A 15,685-nucleotide genomic window follows, 5' to 3' on the forward strand; every position below is an offset into this window, starting at 1 on the left:
GGCAGGTGGATCACAAGGTTAGGAGATCGAGACCATCCTGGCTATCACGGTGAAACCCCGTGTCTACTAAAAACACAAAAAATTAGCCGGGCGTGGTGGCGGGTGCTGTAGTCCCAGCTACTCGGGAGGCTGAGGCAGCAGAATGGCATGAACCCAGGAGGCAGAGCTTGCAGTGAGCTGAGATTGCGCTGTTGCACTCCAGCCTGGGGAACAGAGCAAGACTCTGTCTAAAAAAAAAAAATGGATCCCATTCAAATTCATTGATTGGAATCCTCTCTAAATGAGCCATCTGGTATTTGTAAATAACTTTTTATTACAAGTAACTGCCAAACCTCTGCCCACATGTATTTCTATCTATACTTTAGTGGGTAAGCAAACGAGTCAAGGAAAGATGGAGTGGGTTGCCTGTAGTACCACAGCAAGGCAACAAAAGCACCCGGAAAGTTGGGAGGGGTCTCCCCCTCTAAGAAATGTTCCCTGCCCCTGTTAGGAAGGGGTTGTGCGGGGCCAGACAGTTCTAAGGATGTGTGTAGACATTTCCAGTCTGATCGTATGGGAGTCCTTGCCCACCATGCATAGTCCCTGACCATATGGATATGGTGCTGCTGAGAATCCACCTGCTCACCCATCCACCTACCCATTCATCCATCCATTCATTCACTCATTCATTCATTGCAACAACTATTTATGGGGCACCTTGCTGAGTGCCGACAGGATCTCTTACCTTCTTTAGGCTTGAGAGAATGTAAATTCTCAACGCCATCATGGCCGTTGTGAGTTTGGCAACATTTTTCTCTTATATTTGATCCCTTTGGTCTGACATTTTCAAGGACAAGGATTCCTCTGGATTCTACCCTAAAGATGGATGTCACAGGCTCCACCAAAGTGCAGGCCAAAAGCAGAATCTTCAGAGAGGAATGCTAGGAGAGACGTTTATCTCTCAGCAGTGCCTCTTCCCAGAGCTCCCTGACACCTGGTCCTGATGCTACAGCTGGGAGAGTGGCCTCCAAAGAAGAGAAAGGACGGTGTGAGGCCCTGTCTTGCATGTGTTCTAGCCCACAGGGGCACAGGCTCTGGGCCTGCTCATCTTCATGTGCTGCTTTCAAAGAAGGAAAGCTAGTTCCTAATCGCTAGTGAACCCCAGCTACAGTGAAAATGATTTCCCAGGGAAACCGGGAGAGGGAGCAAGGTGAGAAATGGGAAAGGACCAGCTTGAACACATTTACCTGGCTCCCGAGGACCATGTGCTTTCCTGCAAAATCAAGAACAAATGTCCCTGTGGCCGCTGTGCCTCCTCCCGGTCCCCAGAGTAGCAGCAGCAGCATCCCAGGCTGTAGGATGAAAGGAGGAGTCACTCCCAGCGCAAATCAAAAGATGGAGTTTGCAGGGAGGCCCCAAGAGTAAGCCACAGCCTAGTGCTGGCCTTGGCTCCAGGGAGTTTGCTCTGAGGCACCCCCCAAGCTCCAAGAAGACCAAAGAAGAAAACAGTGGGTTTCCCCTCCCCTCCTGTTTTTCTCCTCCTGTCCACATCCTACATTTATCTTCAGAACAAACTACAAATCCCTGATCTCCTTCTCTGGACACATGAGGGTCCCCACACTCACCTTTTCCTAACACAGGACAGGAAGACCTGCTAAAGCCACACCCCAGACAACTCCTCTGAGCAAGAGCTAAGGTAGAGTGGGCTGAATAGGAAAAAACAAAGCTAGTCCTGGGAATGGGCAACTTGCCATCCCACCATTCCCAAACCCCTCACCGTCCACGGCCCAGCCACCAGGAGCCAGCAGCCACGAGTCAATGTGGAAACGGCTCTCTGTGGAGGGAACCAGAGGCTGCAGACAGCAAAGGCAGGAGGATGCTGGCCTTGGAGAGGGCCATTCCCCAACTGCCTCCAGCCCAGGGCACGGTGAGGAAAGCCCCAAGAGTCCCTGGGCAGAAGCTGGAGTGGGTGGAGGGGGGAAGCTCTGGCCCCTGTGTCCAGGTAGCAAAGCCCTGTCCTCACATTTCTTACTTGCAACTAGGACCTACATGTGAAATGATCACTTCTCATTAAAAACCACCTTCATCGCTGCCAAAAAAAAGAGAGTTGTGGGGGAGGCGGGGTGGCGGTGGTTGAGAGAGAATACTGGGGAAATTTTTATTCTAAATAACATTGACCTTTTATTCATGAACCAAAATCAGGCCTTCTCCAGTAACCAAGCCTGGAGAAAAGGATCTGAAAGGCTGAGTGTGATGAAAATTAGGTTGCTGGATGTTGCAATGGGGGGTGCCATAAGGAGGGGCCATGCTTCAGATTCTCCCATCCTTCAAGGCTCCATTCTCCATAGTCTGGTTCTGCCGGGGTGTCCTCTGGAGCCCTGATGCTCAAACGTCATCGAGCCTCCTAAGCAATGCCAACCCGGTGTCTCACTGATTCTTTCACTCTTCTCTCATATTTAGGAAGATCCCTCCTGCGGCAGATAGCCCCCTGCCCTCGCCAGCAGCCCACATCACCAACCCTGTTCCAGCATCCGTTTTGCAGCCTTTCAGCAACCCCAGTGCTGTGTATCTTCCTTCAGCTCCCATCAGCTCGAGGCTCACCTCTTCTTACATAATGACATCAGCCATGCTCTCAAACGCAGCTTTCGTGACATCGCCGGACCCGAGCGCCCTCATGTCCCACACCACAGCTTTCCCTCATGTGGCCGCAACCCTCAGCATCATGGACTCAACCTTCAAGGCCCCATCCGCCGTGTCCCCGATACCAGCTGTCATCCCTTCCCCATCCCACAAGCCATCCAAAACCAAAACCAGCAAATCCTCAAAAGTCAAAGACCTGTCCACCCGTAGCGACGAGTCTCCAAGTAACAAAAAGAGGAAGCCACAGTCTTCGCCTTCCTCCTCCTCCTCCTCCTCCTCCTCATCCTTGCAGACATCCCTCTCGTCTCCACTGTCAGGGCCTCACAAAAAGAACTGTGTTTTGAATGCCAGTTCTGCTTTGAACTCCTATCAGGCGGCCCCTCCCTATAACAATCTGTCTGTGCACAACTCAAACAATGGGGTGAGCCCAGTCAGTGCCAAACTGGAGCCCTCAGGACGGACCTCGCTGCCCAGCGGCCCCGCGGACATAGTGAGACAGGTGGGCGCGGTGGGAGGCAGCAGTGACTCCGGTCCCCTCTCTGTGCCCTCCCTTGCACTCCATGCAGGGGACCTCTCTCTGGCCTCACACAATGCTGTGTCTTCTCTGCCCCTCTCTTTTGACAAATCAGAAGGAAAAAAGCGTAAGAACTCAAGTTCTAGTAGCAAAGCCTGTAAAATCACTAAAATGCCTGGTATGAATAGCGTTCACAAAAAGAACCCGCCCAGCCTTCTCGCACCGGTGCCCGATCCCGTTAACAGCACCTCCTCTCGGCAGGTAAGGGACCTCCTGGCACCGCCTTCACCGGCTCTGGGGGGGCAGGGGGAGCTGGGCAGCGCCCCTGCTTAGCCGGGCGGCTCCAACAGGTAACACAAGCTTGACTCCTTTTCTCATTTTCCCCGAAGGCAGTTTTCACCCTCTGCTTTGAGAGCACTTTATTGAACAAGTACTTGATACCACACTCACTGTGTGCTAGGTGCTATTTTCAGCACTTTACGGTTATTACCTCACTGAATCCACATGACATCCCAGTGCAGTGGGTGCAGTTATCACTTCACAGATGAGTAAACTGAGGCACAGAGAGATTCTGAGTTCCCCACTCCACATCAGTCAGTTTTATCTTTTGAGGTTCTGAGGACATTGTCATAAAGAGTTCTGTTGCTAAGAAGTTTGATCTGATCTGTTGGAACCCCCTTAGGAAGAGCTTGAGACCCAGGCAGGTTAAATGCTGACCCGGGGTCCCACCTGGGAGTGGGAGCGCCTGTGCCTGGCTCCCAGGTGACTGTCCTTCCCACTTTCCTAGGCTGCCTCGACCCCCACCTTCTCCTGATAGAACTCTTTCCTTCCTAAAGGAAAACTGCACCTGCCACCAGCTGGCAAGGAAGTGTTCAATGCCATGGTACAGATAGGAGTGTGTATGGTGAGGAGGCTGAGAGAGTGTGGCGTGGTCTGAGAAGGATACATGTTTCTTTCCCTTGAGCTCTGTTCTCATCCCTGAGTCTAGTCCTTCTCCTCCGGCTGGGGGGGCTACTTAGGAAAGCCCACCCCCACCTCCGCCCCCACCCCAGCCTCTGGGGCCGGTTGGGCATATAGATAAGGGAGCAGACATGGGGAAGGGCCCAGCCTCGGATTCTCTGCGGAGCCAGGTCTGACGAGAGGGCCAGGCAACCCGCCCGGGAGCCTGGACCCATCAGGGCAGTGTGTCCAGAGACCATTACACGGAATCAAGGGAACCAAACCCCAAGCCCAACTCCACCTAGGGTTGAGGACTTTGGAGCAATGGGAGGCAGTTGTCAAGAGATATTTTAATGTTTTATGTCACCACTTATGAGACTTGTTATAACCTCACGAAGAGCACAGCCTCAGGGGGAGTCACAAATCACAAACACATGAGAAACAGCAAGTTTGGAACCCAAAGGCCAGACAAGCTGCAAACCGAGGCCAAGGTGAGAGGAGGGGGAGACACAGGTCCTCTCGCTTGAGCCGAGGGCACTGTTCTGACTCCCCACAGCCAGGGGTGTGAGGGAGGCGGGCCGGTACCCACAGGGCTCTCCCCGGAGGCTAAACTGCTGGTGGGTGTCACCACCAGGGCCCAGGATGGAGGACAGAGCCAAGGCCTTTGAACGTGTACACAAATAACTCCGGGGGGCATGTGAACATTCTGATTCTCGGTCAGCAGACCTGGGCAGGGGCCTAGGAGTCTGCATTTCTGACAGTCTCCCAGGCCACATGGCTGCACAGGTTTGCAGGCCACACGTTGGACAGCAAGGCCGTGGTATCTCACTCATTTTAGATACAGTCCCAGCAGCTAACACGTAGGTGATGGGCGCTGTTCCAAGTACTTCAGGTGTATTAACTCATTTTATAATTACTTGCTGTTATTCCCCTTTTACAGATGAGTGAACCAAGGCACAGGAAGGTTAAGCAAGGCACCCAAAGTCACACAGCAAGTCAATAGTTAGGCTAGGATTTAAACCCAGGCATTTTGGCTCTGGAGTCTGGCCTCTTAGCCTCTGTGCCATTAACAGAGTCCCTCTGTGTTGAGTAGATGTGGCTCTGTTGATTCTTTGGTCTGCAGGACTGTAGGAAATGCTTAGTAAATGCCGAGTCAGCCAGAAGCAGTGGTGAAAGGAGCAGCCAAGTGCTCATCAGGAGGGAATTGAAAAACACGGATGCATTTAATGGCTGCCTTGGATCTGGTCAGCATTGGTTCTCTAATGCAGGTGATACCTCGGTGCTTGTCACTAGGGCATTAAGAAAAGGCTTTATCACCAGTGATTTCCAAGTATTAAGGAAAGGCAAAGGCCCTTGGGATCTGTGTTAATTCTGCCAGGAGATCAGGGGTCAATGCATGAGATTGAGAAATCCAAGATAAACCTTTACTTTGGGAACAATTTGGAGATCTATTTAATTGTATCTGGTTGGTATAAGGCCAGAAGTTGCCACAGGGCTATTAAACGGAACAAAAATTAAGACTGTGAATGTAGCCAGGTGCAGTGGCTCTCACCTGTAATCCCAGCATTTTGGGAGGCCGAGGTGGGTGGATTATCCGAGGTCAGGAGTTGGAGACCAGCCTGGCCAACTTGTCTCTATTAAAAATACAAAAATTAGCCGGGCAGGGTGGCACGCACCTGTAATCCCAGCTACTCAGGAGGCTGAGGCAGGAGAATTGCTTGAACCCCAGAGGCAGAGGTTGCAGTGAGCCAAGATCATGCCACTGCACTCCAGCCTGGGTGACACAGCAAGACTGTCTCAAAAATAAATAAATAAAATAATGTAAGGCAAATGTCTTTACATAAAGGCAAGTTAATGGAGAAGAGGAGCAGTTTATAGGATGAAAGTTCAAGCTGCCTTTGCAGACTAGACAGGGACTGGTTAGTGCCTGGCATCAGCTTTCCCAAGGACCAGGCCCATTGTGTGAAGGACAGTCCCAGAGGAAGGGGAAGGGCACAGTGGCCACACCCATATGCACAGCGTTCCTGTCCTCCCTCCATGTGAAGGAGAAGCCCAGCACCATCGTGCTATTTTCCTAAAGAACAGTCGCATGTGCGTTACATCTCCTAGCCAGGAAAACTGACCCAGCAAAAGATCCAGGTGTTTTATCTGCAGCCAGGTTGAGGGAATCTGGGCTGGAAACGAGATGGGTTTGGGATGGAGGGTCAGAGGTGGATGAGCTGTGTGACCCTTTGGCCACAGGTAGAAAAGCCCAGCCTCTACTGAGTGAAGCTCCCAGGAGGGGCCAGGCTTCTCCACCAGATGCCTTCATCCTCATCCCTTCCTGTTGGGGTCCAGCCAGCTAGCGAGCAGTGTGAGGAGTCCTCACCATTCCACTTTAACTCTGGGAAGGAAAGGGCATCCTTCGAGGCACCCTCTGCAACATTTTCATTTTCTCTGCCACTTAAGATGGAAACACCAGTTCCAAGCCAATGTGAGGGAATGAAGCAGGCATTGTGCAGCCCTTCTTTCCCCTAGAACATGTGGCATCGGCGGGCCCTTCCCAGGCTGGCTCAGGTGTCTGAGTGGGGCTTCAATGGTGTCTTTCAGGTTGGGAAAAATAGCAGCCTAGCTTTGTCACAATCCAGTCCTTCAAGTATATCCAGCCCAGGACACAGCCGACAGGTAAGTTGCTGGGGGCAGGGTGGGCTGGGGGTGGGGAGGCAAAAATTCATATGGTCATCAGCAGAGTGGAAAGAGTTTGGGCATTGGGGTCAGACCCTGATTCAAACCTCATCTCCAGTTAAGAGCATGGCTACCTGGCTTCCAAACCTAGGCCTTCTAGTTAGCTGTGTGCCCTTGGGCAAGTTACTTAACTTCTCTGTGCTTCCATTTCCTCCATCTATAAAGTGAGAATCATACTGGCCCCTACCGTCTATGGATTTTGTGAGGATTAGCTTATTGATGTAAATCCTCTAGAAAATGCCTGGCACACAGTAAACCCACAAGTGTTAGCTATTATTACCAGCTGTACGAGCTTAGGCACATTACTTCTCTGAGTCTGTTGGTTTTTTTTTTCATTCATTAAAAGGCAAAATTGGTGCTTCCCTCCTAAGGCTATTGTGAATATTAAAGAAGATGATGTGGTTTAAAGGGACTTGCGGCCGGGCGCGGCGGCTCATGCCTATAATCCCAACACTTTAGGAGGTTAAGATGGGTGGATCATGAGGTCAGGAGTTTGAGACCAGCCTGGCCAATATAGTGAAACACCATCTCTACTAAAAAATACAAAAATTAGCCAGGCGTGGTGGTGCGTGCCTGTAGTCCCAGCTACTCGGGAGGCTGAGGCAGGATAATTGCTTGAACCAGGGAGGTAGAGGTTGAAATGAGCCGAGATTGTGCCACTGCACTCCAGCCTGGGTGACAGAGTGAGACTCTATCTCAAGAAAAAAAAAAGCGGGAGGGACTTGCCAGCCAGGTGTGATGCCTCACACCTATAATCCCAGCACTTTGGGAGGCCGAGGCAGGGGGATGGTTTGAGCCCAGTAGTTTGAGACCAGCTTAGGCTTGAGACCCTATCTCTACAAAAAATTTAAATAGCCAGGCGTGGTGGCACATGCCTATAGTCCCAGCTATTCAGGAAGCTGAGGCAGGAGAATCACTTAAGTCCGAGAGGTTGAGGCTGCAGTGAGCTGTGATTGCACCTTGCACTCCAGCCTGGGCAACAGAGCAAGATCCTATCTCAAAAAAAAAATTTTTTTAGGCCGGGCACGGTGGCTTATGCCTGTGATCCCAGCACTTCGGGAGACTGAGGCGGGCGGATCACGAGGCCAGGAGTTCGAGACTAGCCTTGCCCACATGGTGAAACCCCATCTCTACTAAAAATGCAAAATTAGCTGGGCATGGTGGTGTGCACCTGTAATCCCAGCTACTCAGGAGGCTGAGGCAGGAGAATTGCTTGAAAAAAAAAAACTATTTTTTTTTTTTTTTGAGACGGAGTCTCGCTCTGTTGCCCAGGCTGGAGTGCAGTGGCCGGATCTCAGCTCACTGCAAGCTCCGCCTCCCGGGTTCACGCCATTCTCCTGCCTCAGCCTCCCGAGTAGCTGGGACTACAGGCGCCCGCCACCTCGCCCGGCTAGTTTTTTGTATTTTTTAGTGGAGACGGGGTTTCACCATGTTAGCCCATGTTGGGATGGTCTCGATCTCCTGACCTCGTGATCCGCCCGTCTCGGCCTCCCAAAGTGCTGGGATTACAGGCTTGAGCCACCGCACCCAGCCAAAACTTTTTTTTTTTAAGAGGAGGGGGAGGCTTTGCCCATGGTATCTGTCCATCAGCACTCTCTCAAAAGCCTCTGGCGAACTACAGCCACCATTCAGGATGCAGTTTCATGGCAGCAGTATTCAGGGTAGACTTAGTAGTTTTTATAAACTTGAGGTATAAGAGTAGTTGATGTGTACGCCTGTGATAAATGATTTTCTTAATGGGGTGTGTGCATATGTGTCTAGGGCGGACAAGGAAGGATTTGGGGGTGGCTTTTGCCCCTTACACATGATTGGAAGATGTGTGGGTGTACGTGTGTGTATAACTGTGTTGTTATGTTGCCTTAGATGTGCCGCATGTTTTGTAGACACCAAATAGAAAAATATCTATGTGCCTGTCTGTGTTTTGCCCTTTGGGATTTTCTCACACATTTTGGGTCGAGTTTGGGTGAAGATTATGGGGAAATGGTTTTTGTATCCCCAGGCCAGGGAGAGTCTCCTCACCATTTTGAGCCCTTTTGTGCCAGAACACTTGCAGCTCATCATGTGTGCTGGGGTGGGGAGGCACGTTTACACGCAGACCATCAGCCTCTGTTGATGAGGCCTCTTGCACCCTCACCAAACACAGCTTGCATGTGCCTATAGCTCCAGCTACACCTGCTGGGAACCCAAAACGCTGGCAATCAGCCCTGACAAACACAATAATGGCCACCACTTGTTTAGCACTCTCTGCCTGCAGAGAGAGGGCTGTGTGCCATGTCCTTTACACACACTACACACATTTAAACCTTTTCACAACCCTGTGAGGGACAAGATGATTATAGATGAAGATGGCTACACTAAGAAGCCAAGTAACTTGAACCCAAAATCTCTCTTTCCAAAGCCTCTATGTTTAACCCAACACTAGACTCCTTCCTGAGATAATTTGCTGTGTCCTCTGTAAGTTAGGTAGGAAAAGGTAAACTAATGGAGAACAAAAACAAAGGCATCAATTATTCTCTCCACTCTCCCACAGAGGCCTCCCAGGAATGTCCGCGGCATTCGTCCTTGTGTTTTCCTCCACAGTGAGGACCTCTGTGACTGCCTTACACACATGGATCCATCACCTCATTTGCTATTGGATCCTTTAGATCCATCATCTCATTTGCTATTTCAGCTGCCCTTTGCCAGATACGGGAGGTGGGATATTGTCCTCTCTATTATAGATGAGAAAACTGAGGCTCCATCCTTGAATTCTCATGGGTAATCTCAATTGTATGGTTTTGAAACAAGTTTTTCTTTTCTTTCCTAGAAGAACACAAACAGAACGGGCAGGATAAGGACTCTTCCATAACAAGACTATGAAGCCACTTCCACACCAATTCCAGGCCACCTAATCCCATCCCAGGAGGCCACGGGGAGGAGGAGGGAGGGGAGTGGGCTGGAGGGAGAGAGTGTTTTCTGTGTACTCCCTGTGACTCTGGCCTTTCTTCTTCTTTTTTAATTGACCAATTTTTAGTTTTAAAGAAAAAGGCAAAAGAACGTGAATTTGAGATTTACAGAAAACAGTTCCAGTGTTTGGTTTCCGTTGTCTTTTCTTTCATTTGCCATGTTTTTACATTCTTCCAAATTTGGGGTCATTCCCCTAGCTCCTGATGCTGCTACTGTACCATCCTTTTGCTCCAGCCATGACAGTAGACATTGCAGAATGTTGGTTCAGGTTGGCATGCTCTGAAGCTCTTGAACTTCAGCACAGGCAGAGCCCTTTTTCTTCCTGTCCTCTCCACCCGATCCCTTCCGTCCCCACATCTGCCACTCTCTGGGTCCTCACTGGCCTTCAAAGGACCTGGCTCTCCTAGGATCCCCTCAGGACTGCCTGCAGGGAGAGGGGACTTTGCTGGGGAGGAGCTGAGAGTGGAGCGTTGGAGGGTGGGTGGGGTTCCCTCATCGGGTTTCCACAGCCCACCATGGCTGGAGCCAAATGCTAGAAGCAAGATTGAGAACAGTGGCCATTTAGTCATGTGGTTTACCTAATACCACTGGCCAGCTGTGCAGCTCAGAAAGGATAAACCAGTCAGGGACAGGGGCCAGAACAGATTTGGGAAGGTGGCAGCAAACAGAGCATGGTGGCTAGGAGATGACCCCTAAAAAAGAACTGGGGACTATGGTGGTCTGAGCTGGTCAGGAATCTACAGAATCCCTTCCAGGGATCAGTGTGCCCATGCCCACAGCAGGGTGAACTAGGAGGGAGAAATCCCAGGAAAAAGGTCATGAGAACCCAGAAAGCCACTCCATGAGGAGGCACAGTGACCACAGCTGCTAAAGGTTCTTAGGCTGCCTTCCTGGGCTAGGAAGAGCCCTCCAGGGAGAGCTTCTGCAAAAGGGTATGTGTCACACCTTTTGTGAGAAGAAATAATAGCATTTCCCACCCACCCCCATGCCCTGGGCCACAGGGACCTGGTGGGATCAGCACACCCATGGATCAGCTTTTGCTGTGTTAGAGACAGCCATCCCCAAGAAGGAATGGTAAGGACAGCCACTGCTCAGTGAAGAACAGCCATTTGGAAGAGCCATGCTGGAGCCCTGCAGCCATAGAACTATTCACACTGGAGTTTTGAAAAAAACAGCAATACCGTCAGCTCTAGTAGGGAATCATAATCAGGAAAGGAATTCACAACATAAAATAGGTGTTCTGTGCTATTAATCATGTAACTTTGCATACGATGTATAGCAGAGATACTGGGAGGTTTTGCTTCATCCCTAAATCAGAAATGAATGCTAGTTTCACAGCTGGGCAGAACCCTCATCCCCAACCGGAAGTTTTCCTTTTCTTTCCCATTCCCCCAACCCAAAGATCAGACCACTGTTAGGTTTCACCACACAATTGGAATTGCAAAGACGGGAGGCAAATGGAGTGATTTGCATCAATGGAATTGCACTGACAGTGAGTGTTTCTTATAGGATTACTAAATTTTTTCATACGAAATGATTTTTTTAAAAATCAGGAGTTGATATTAAGTACCAGGACATTAGTTCGGATGATTTCATTTTTATTTCTGCAGTGTTAAAAGTGCACTTATATGCTGGTTTATTTACGTCTTGGGGAAAGAGACTGCAAAGTGAAGGGATGATTGTTACTTTTTCTTTTTTAAAAAAAAAAGTTAAGGCAGATTTTAAGACTTATAAATGTTTAAGAAATTATAAACAAGGTTAGACCCTTTGAAAAAAAATTTAGAAGATATTCTTAAAGTAAATTTTTATAGTGTTAATTTTGTAATAATTTATGTTTTACTATATTGCAGAGCTAACTGACCAGAATAGTTTCAGAAACAATATGAAACTTAGGAAAGTTTAAGCAATGTTTATATTTTTAAACTGTTCTTTGAATTATGTTTTTATTGTACATTTCTTCAGACTGAAAAGTATGTACATATCTTTGTTATTTTTGCACAATTTTGTCCTGTTGGGTTTCAGAGGTCTGTTGTTTTTTATAATTTATTTTGAGTTGTAAAACTTGCAGGAGTAAAAACAAAACAAAATCTCCGCAACAAAATAACCCTCTGATTTATAAACTCTTATGGTCAAAGAGGGAAAACAAAGGTTGAGAGATTAAGTGGCTGCTTCTGAGAAATAATGTCTCAAGGACTAAAGGAGCAATTCAATAGGTTTAGACATTGTAGCTCTCTACATCTTGAATTGGAAGCTGGAATAAAGAGCCCCCCCACCCCCCACCCCCTCATCAAATGCTGCTTACTTTGTCAAAAGACTGGCTATGACCAAGGTGAGGACATTTCTGGAAAACTGGGCAAAAAGGGAAAGCCCACGGTATTCTTCCTTTGCAACCAACCACAGGTTTACTTTACAGTGATGTATTAAAAACTTGCAGCTTGAAAAACGGAATACAAATAAAAGGTTCTTTTTGGGTTTGTCTTAATGGAGTTAAACTGGAGCAGCCTATAAAACATTTTTAGGGTGATGTCCTCTGGGTCCTTCTGTTCTGCACACCCACTCAGTCTTCTCTCCCAGCCCCTTGACTGCACACACCCCTCTTTGCCTGAAGATCTCCTGACTTGTCGCCAGCCATAGAGGCTCGAAAGCTCTGGTTGTTAAGCATAACGCAATGCATAGACCTGTCAGCCATAAAAAAAGAAAAAAAAAAAAGAAAAAAAGAAAAAAAAAGCGACTTGGATAACTTGTATGCCTTCTTTTGTATCAATGTACCAATTGTAAATAATGCTGATCAACCTTTGTAGAGAATAGTTTATACAGCATATTCTATTATTGCTGATTCTCAGTGAACTCTTGTTTTAAAAAAGGAAAAAAAGAAATTTTCTATTTACACCTTATATTTTGTTATGCTGTCGGCCCATGGCACTTTAACAAAACTCTGTGGGTTTTACGTAGCTGGTCAGTCATGGGGTATATTAAATAACTGTTGTTGCACAGACAAGAATTTGCACCTGCTCATTTGTCCTTTCCTACTACCGATTTTAGAATCTTTTCCAGAAAAATTTTGAAGAAAGCATGTCCAATCATTCTAAACAAATGCCACACTTGTGGAGTGGGTTTCTTTTCTACAATCCATATTTTGTAACACTAAGTATTTTCCTTCTTCGTCCCGCACCTTTATGTATTAGCACTATCAGATAGAGTTCATTCCATGCCTGTGATATTGTAAGCAGAATAAATGTCTAAAGTAGGTGTAAATAGTAAATTCTATGGCTTACAGTTTTAAAAGGAAAGAACAAATATGTATCTATTGATACTGCCATGGTTCCTCACCAGGCCTGGAAATATTCTCCAGTAAGCGATTGTATATTTTTTTTTTTTTTGCTTTTTTTTTTTTTTTGTAACATGGCTTTGTAAATAAAATAATTTATATGTTTGTAAAACAAAGTCTTCGGGTTTTCATAAAATTTAAATTTTTGATATTTCTCTTTTTTTTTTTTTTTTTTTGTGGGGGTAAAGTATTCTCACCAGAAGAGCTTTTCTGCTAGACCTGTGTTTGAGGCAGGAGACGACTGTGGATTCATTCAGCGAGTACTTGGAGAGCACCGTCTCTGTGCCTGCCCCTGAGCCAGGCGCTCCATGCTCAGGGGTGAGAAACACGATCCCAGCTGCTGTCTGGAAGCAACCCAGTGACGGGGAAAGCAAATAAATACACACATGGTCAGATGAGTAATTACAGATTGTGGCAAACGCTATGGTGGAAAGAACTGAATTCTGTGAGAGAAAGTAACAGGAGAGACGTTTAAGATGGAGAGGGGACAGCTGTCAGGAAGTTCTCTCTGAAGAAGTGAAGGCAGGACGCCTAAAGAGCATCCATTGTGGACAGACCCCAGGGGCAGAGAGATGGACAGAGGGCAGGGACGAGGCCACAAAAGGCCTTTAGGGAGTTTTAATTGTGTGTCAGATTCAGTGGGAATCCTTGGAAGGGCTTTAAGGAGGACCACGGTACTGTGATCTGTTGAAAGGGCACTCTAGCCACTGTGTGGTGGATCAGTGGGAAGCTATTGCAAGAGACAAAGTGAAGGAGAACATCAGTGTGATCGAAAGATGATGACAGTAACTATAAAGAGAAGTGTGTGCCAGCCTGGGCAATACAGAGAGACCCTGTCTCAAAAAAAAAAAAAAAATTAGCTGGGCACGGTGGCTCACACCTGTGATACTAGCACTTTGGGAGGCCAAGGCGGGCAGATCACCTGAAGTCAGGAGTTCGAGATCAGCCTGGTTAATGTGGTGAAACCTCGTCTCTACTTTAAAAAAAAAAAAAAAAAAAAAAAAAAAAAAAAAAACACATTGTTGTGATTACCTGAGAGAATGTAAAGGGAGAAAAGAAGAGAGATTGGGTAGAGCCAGAAAGCTGGCAGAGAACCCTAAGATGAAGCCCTTCAAAGCAAAGAGTGACCCCAGCATAAAGTGGTTCCCTGGAAGCCAGGACTGTACATGTTTTGGGGAAGGAGCAGTTAGCTGAACCAAGTGTTGCTGCAAAGTGGAAGACAGGGATGGCGGCGTGTCTAGGGCTTAGCAACGTGGCGGTCATTGGTGAATTATTAGTTTCCTAGGGCTACCATGACAAATGACCACAATATGCTGGTTTAAAGCGACATACATCTATTCTCCCATGATTCTGGAGACCAGAAGTCCAAAATCAAGGTGTCCGCAGGCTGCATTCCCTCCCAAGGCTCTAGCAGAAAATCCTTCCTTGCCTCTTCCAGCTTCTGGTGACTGCTATCCTTGGCTTCCCTGACTTAGAGACACAACCCTCAAATCTGCTTCCACATTCACATGGCCCTCTCTCCTGTTTCTCATATGTCTTAAATCTCCCACTGCCTTTCTTTCACAAGGACACCTGTTATTGAACTTAAGGCCCACCCTAAATCCTGGATGATCTCATCTGGAGATGCCTAACATCCACAAATTCTGTTTTTCCAAATAAGGTCACACTGGCAGGGTCTGGGGGTTAGGACATATCTTTTGGGAGCCACTATTCAACATATCACAGTGGCCTCAGCAAAACAGGTGTGACAGAGTAGAGTTGGCATGGGAGGACGGAGCGTGGGCAAAGCCAGACTGGAGTGGTTTGGAGGGTGCGTGAGAGCTAAGCAAGGGAATTCCGTGTGCAGACAGACAAATCCTAAGAAGTTTAGACAGCCCAAGGGAGGCTTTGGATTTTGTGTTTTTTGTTTTGTTTTTCGAGGGAGGAGAGACCAGATTATAATCCATATGCTGGTAAGACTGAGGTAAATAGGAGAGGGAGAGGTTAAGAAAGCAAGAGAAAGAGGTGTGGTATGATTAGGCTTTGTGTCCCCACACAAATCTCATCCTGAGTTGTAATCTCCAGAATCCCCACCTGTTAAGGGAGAGACCAGGTGGAGGTAATTGAATCATGGAGACGGTTCTCCCATGTGAGTTTCCTGATAGTGAGTGAGTTCTCACGAGATCTGATGGTTTTATAAGGGGCTCTTCCCTCCCACCCCCACGTTCACTCAGGCACGTCTCCTTCTTGCTGCCTTGTGAAGAATGCGTCGTGCTTACCCTTAGCCTTCCACCATGATTGTTTCCTGAGGCCTCCCCTGCCATGCTGAACTGTGAGTCAATTAAACCTCTTTCCTTTAGAAATTACCCAGTCTTTATAGCGGTATGAAAACAGACTCATACAGGATGATTTAAAAGAGAGTTATCTGACTAAAAAAAAAAAAAAAAAGTCCTTGAGATGGCAGGAGGGAGATACTGGCCTTTGTAGAAAGAGGGACACCTCTAAGGTAATGGGAAGGAAGTCAGCTCATAGATTTATTACTGGGAAGATGAGGGAATGCCCGGCTGATGGCTTCCATTTTCTGAGTGACCATGAGACAAGAAGAATGTGTATGAGAGCTTGGGAGAAGTTTGAGA

The 15,685-nt window shown here is 47.7% G+C and overlaps 1 protein-coding gene across 21 annotated transcripts in view; it reads left to right on the forward strand.

Annotated features, from left to right (window-relative positions):
- Positions 1 to 12,451, forward strand: part of ATXN7L1 (ataxin 7 like 1) — a 271,623-nt gene extending 259,172 nt beyond the window's left edge. For 13 of the 21 annotated variants that reach the window (XM_009203626.4, XM_017957051.3, XM_021936148.2 and 10 more), the window contains 3 exons: positions 2,440 to 3,394; positions 6,662 to 6,736; positions 9,603 to 9,851. In XM_009203626.4, the coding sequence (XP_009201890.2) occupies positions 2,440 to 3,394; positions 6,662 to 6,736; positions 9,603 to 9,644 (1,072 nt within the window). In that variant the 3' untranslated portion in view covers positions 9,645 to 9,851. Of the gene's footprint in view, positions 1 to 2,439; positions 3,896 to 4,470; positions 4,564 to 6,661; positions 6,737 to 9,602 lie in introns of those variants that run through there. The other 8 variants (XR_001901098.3, XR_002521130.2, XM_003896449.4 and 5 more) reach the window with 5 other exon arrangements.
- Positions 12,452 to 15,685: the final 3,234 nt, after the last annotated feature.

Source organism: Papio anubis, chromosome 4 (genome assembly GCF_008728515.1).
Source record: "Papio anubis isolate 15944 chromosome 4, Panubis1.0, whole genome shotgun sequence".
In the NCBI taxonomy this organism is placed as follows: Eukaryota; Metazoa; Chordata; class Mammalia; order Primates; family Cercopithecidae; genus Papio; species Papio anubis.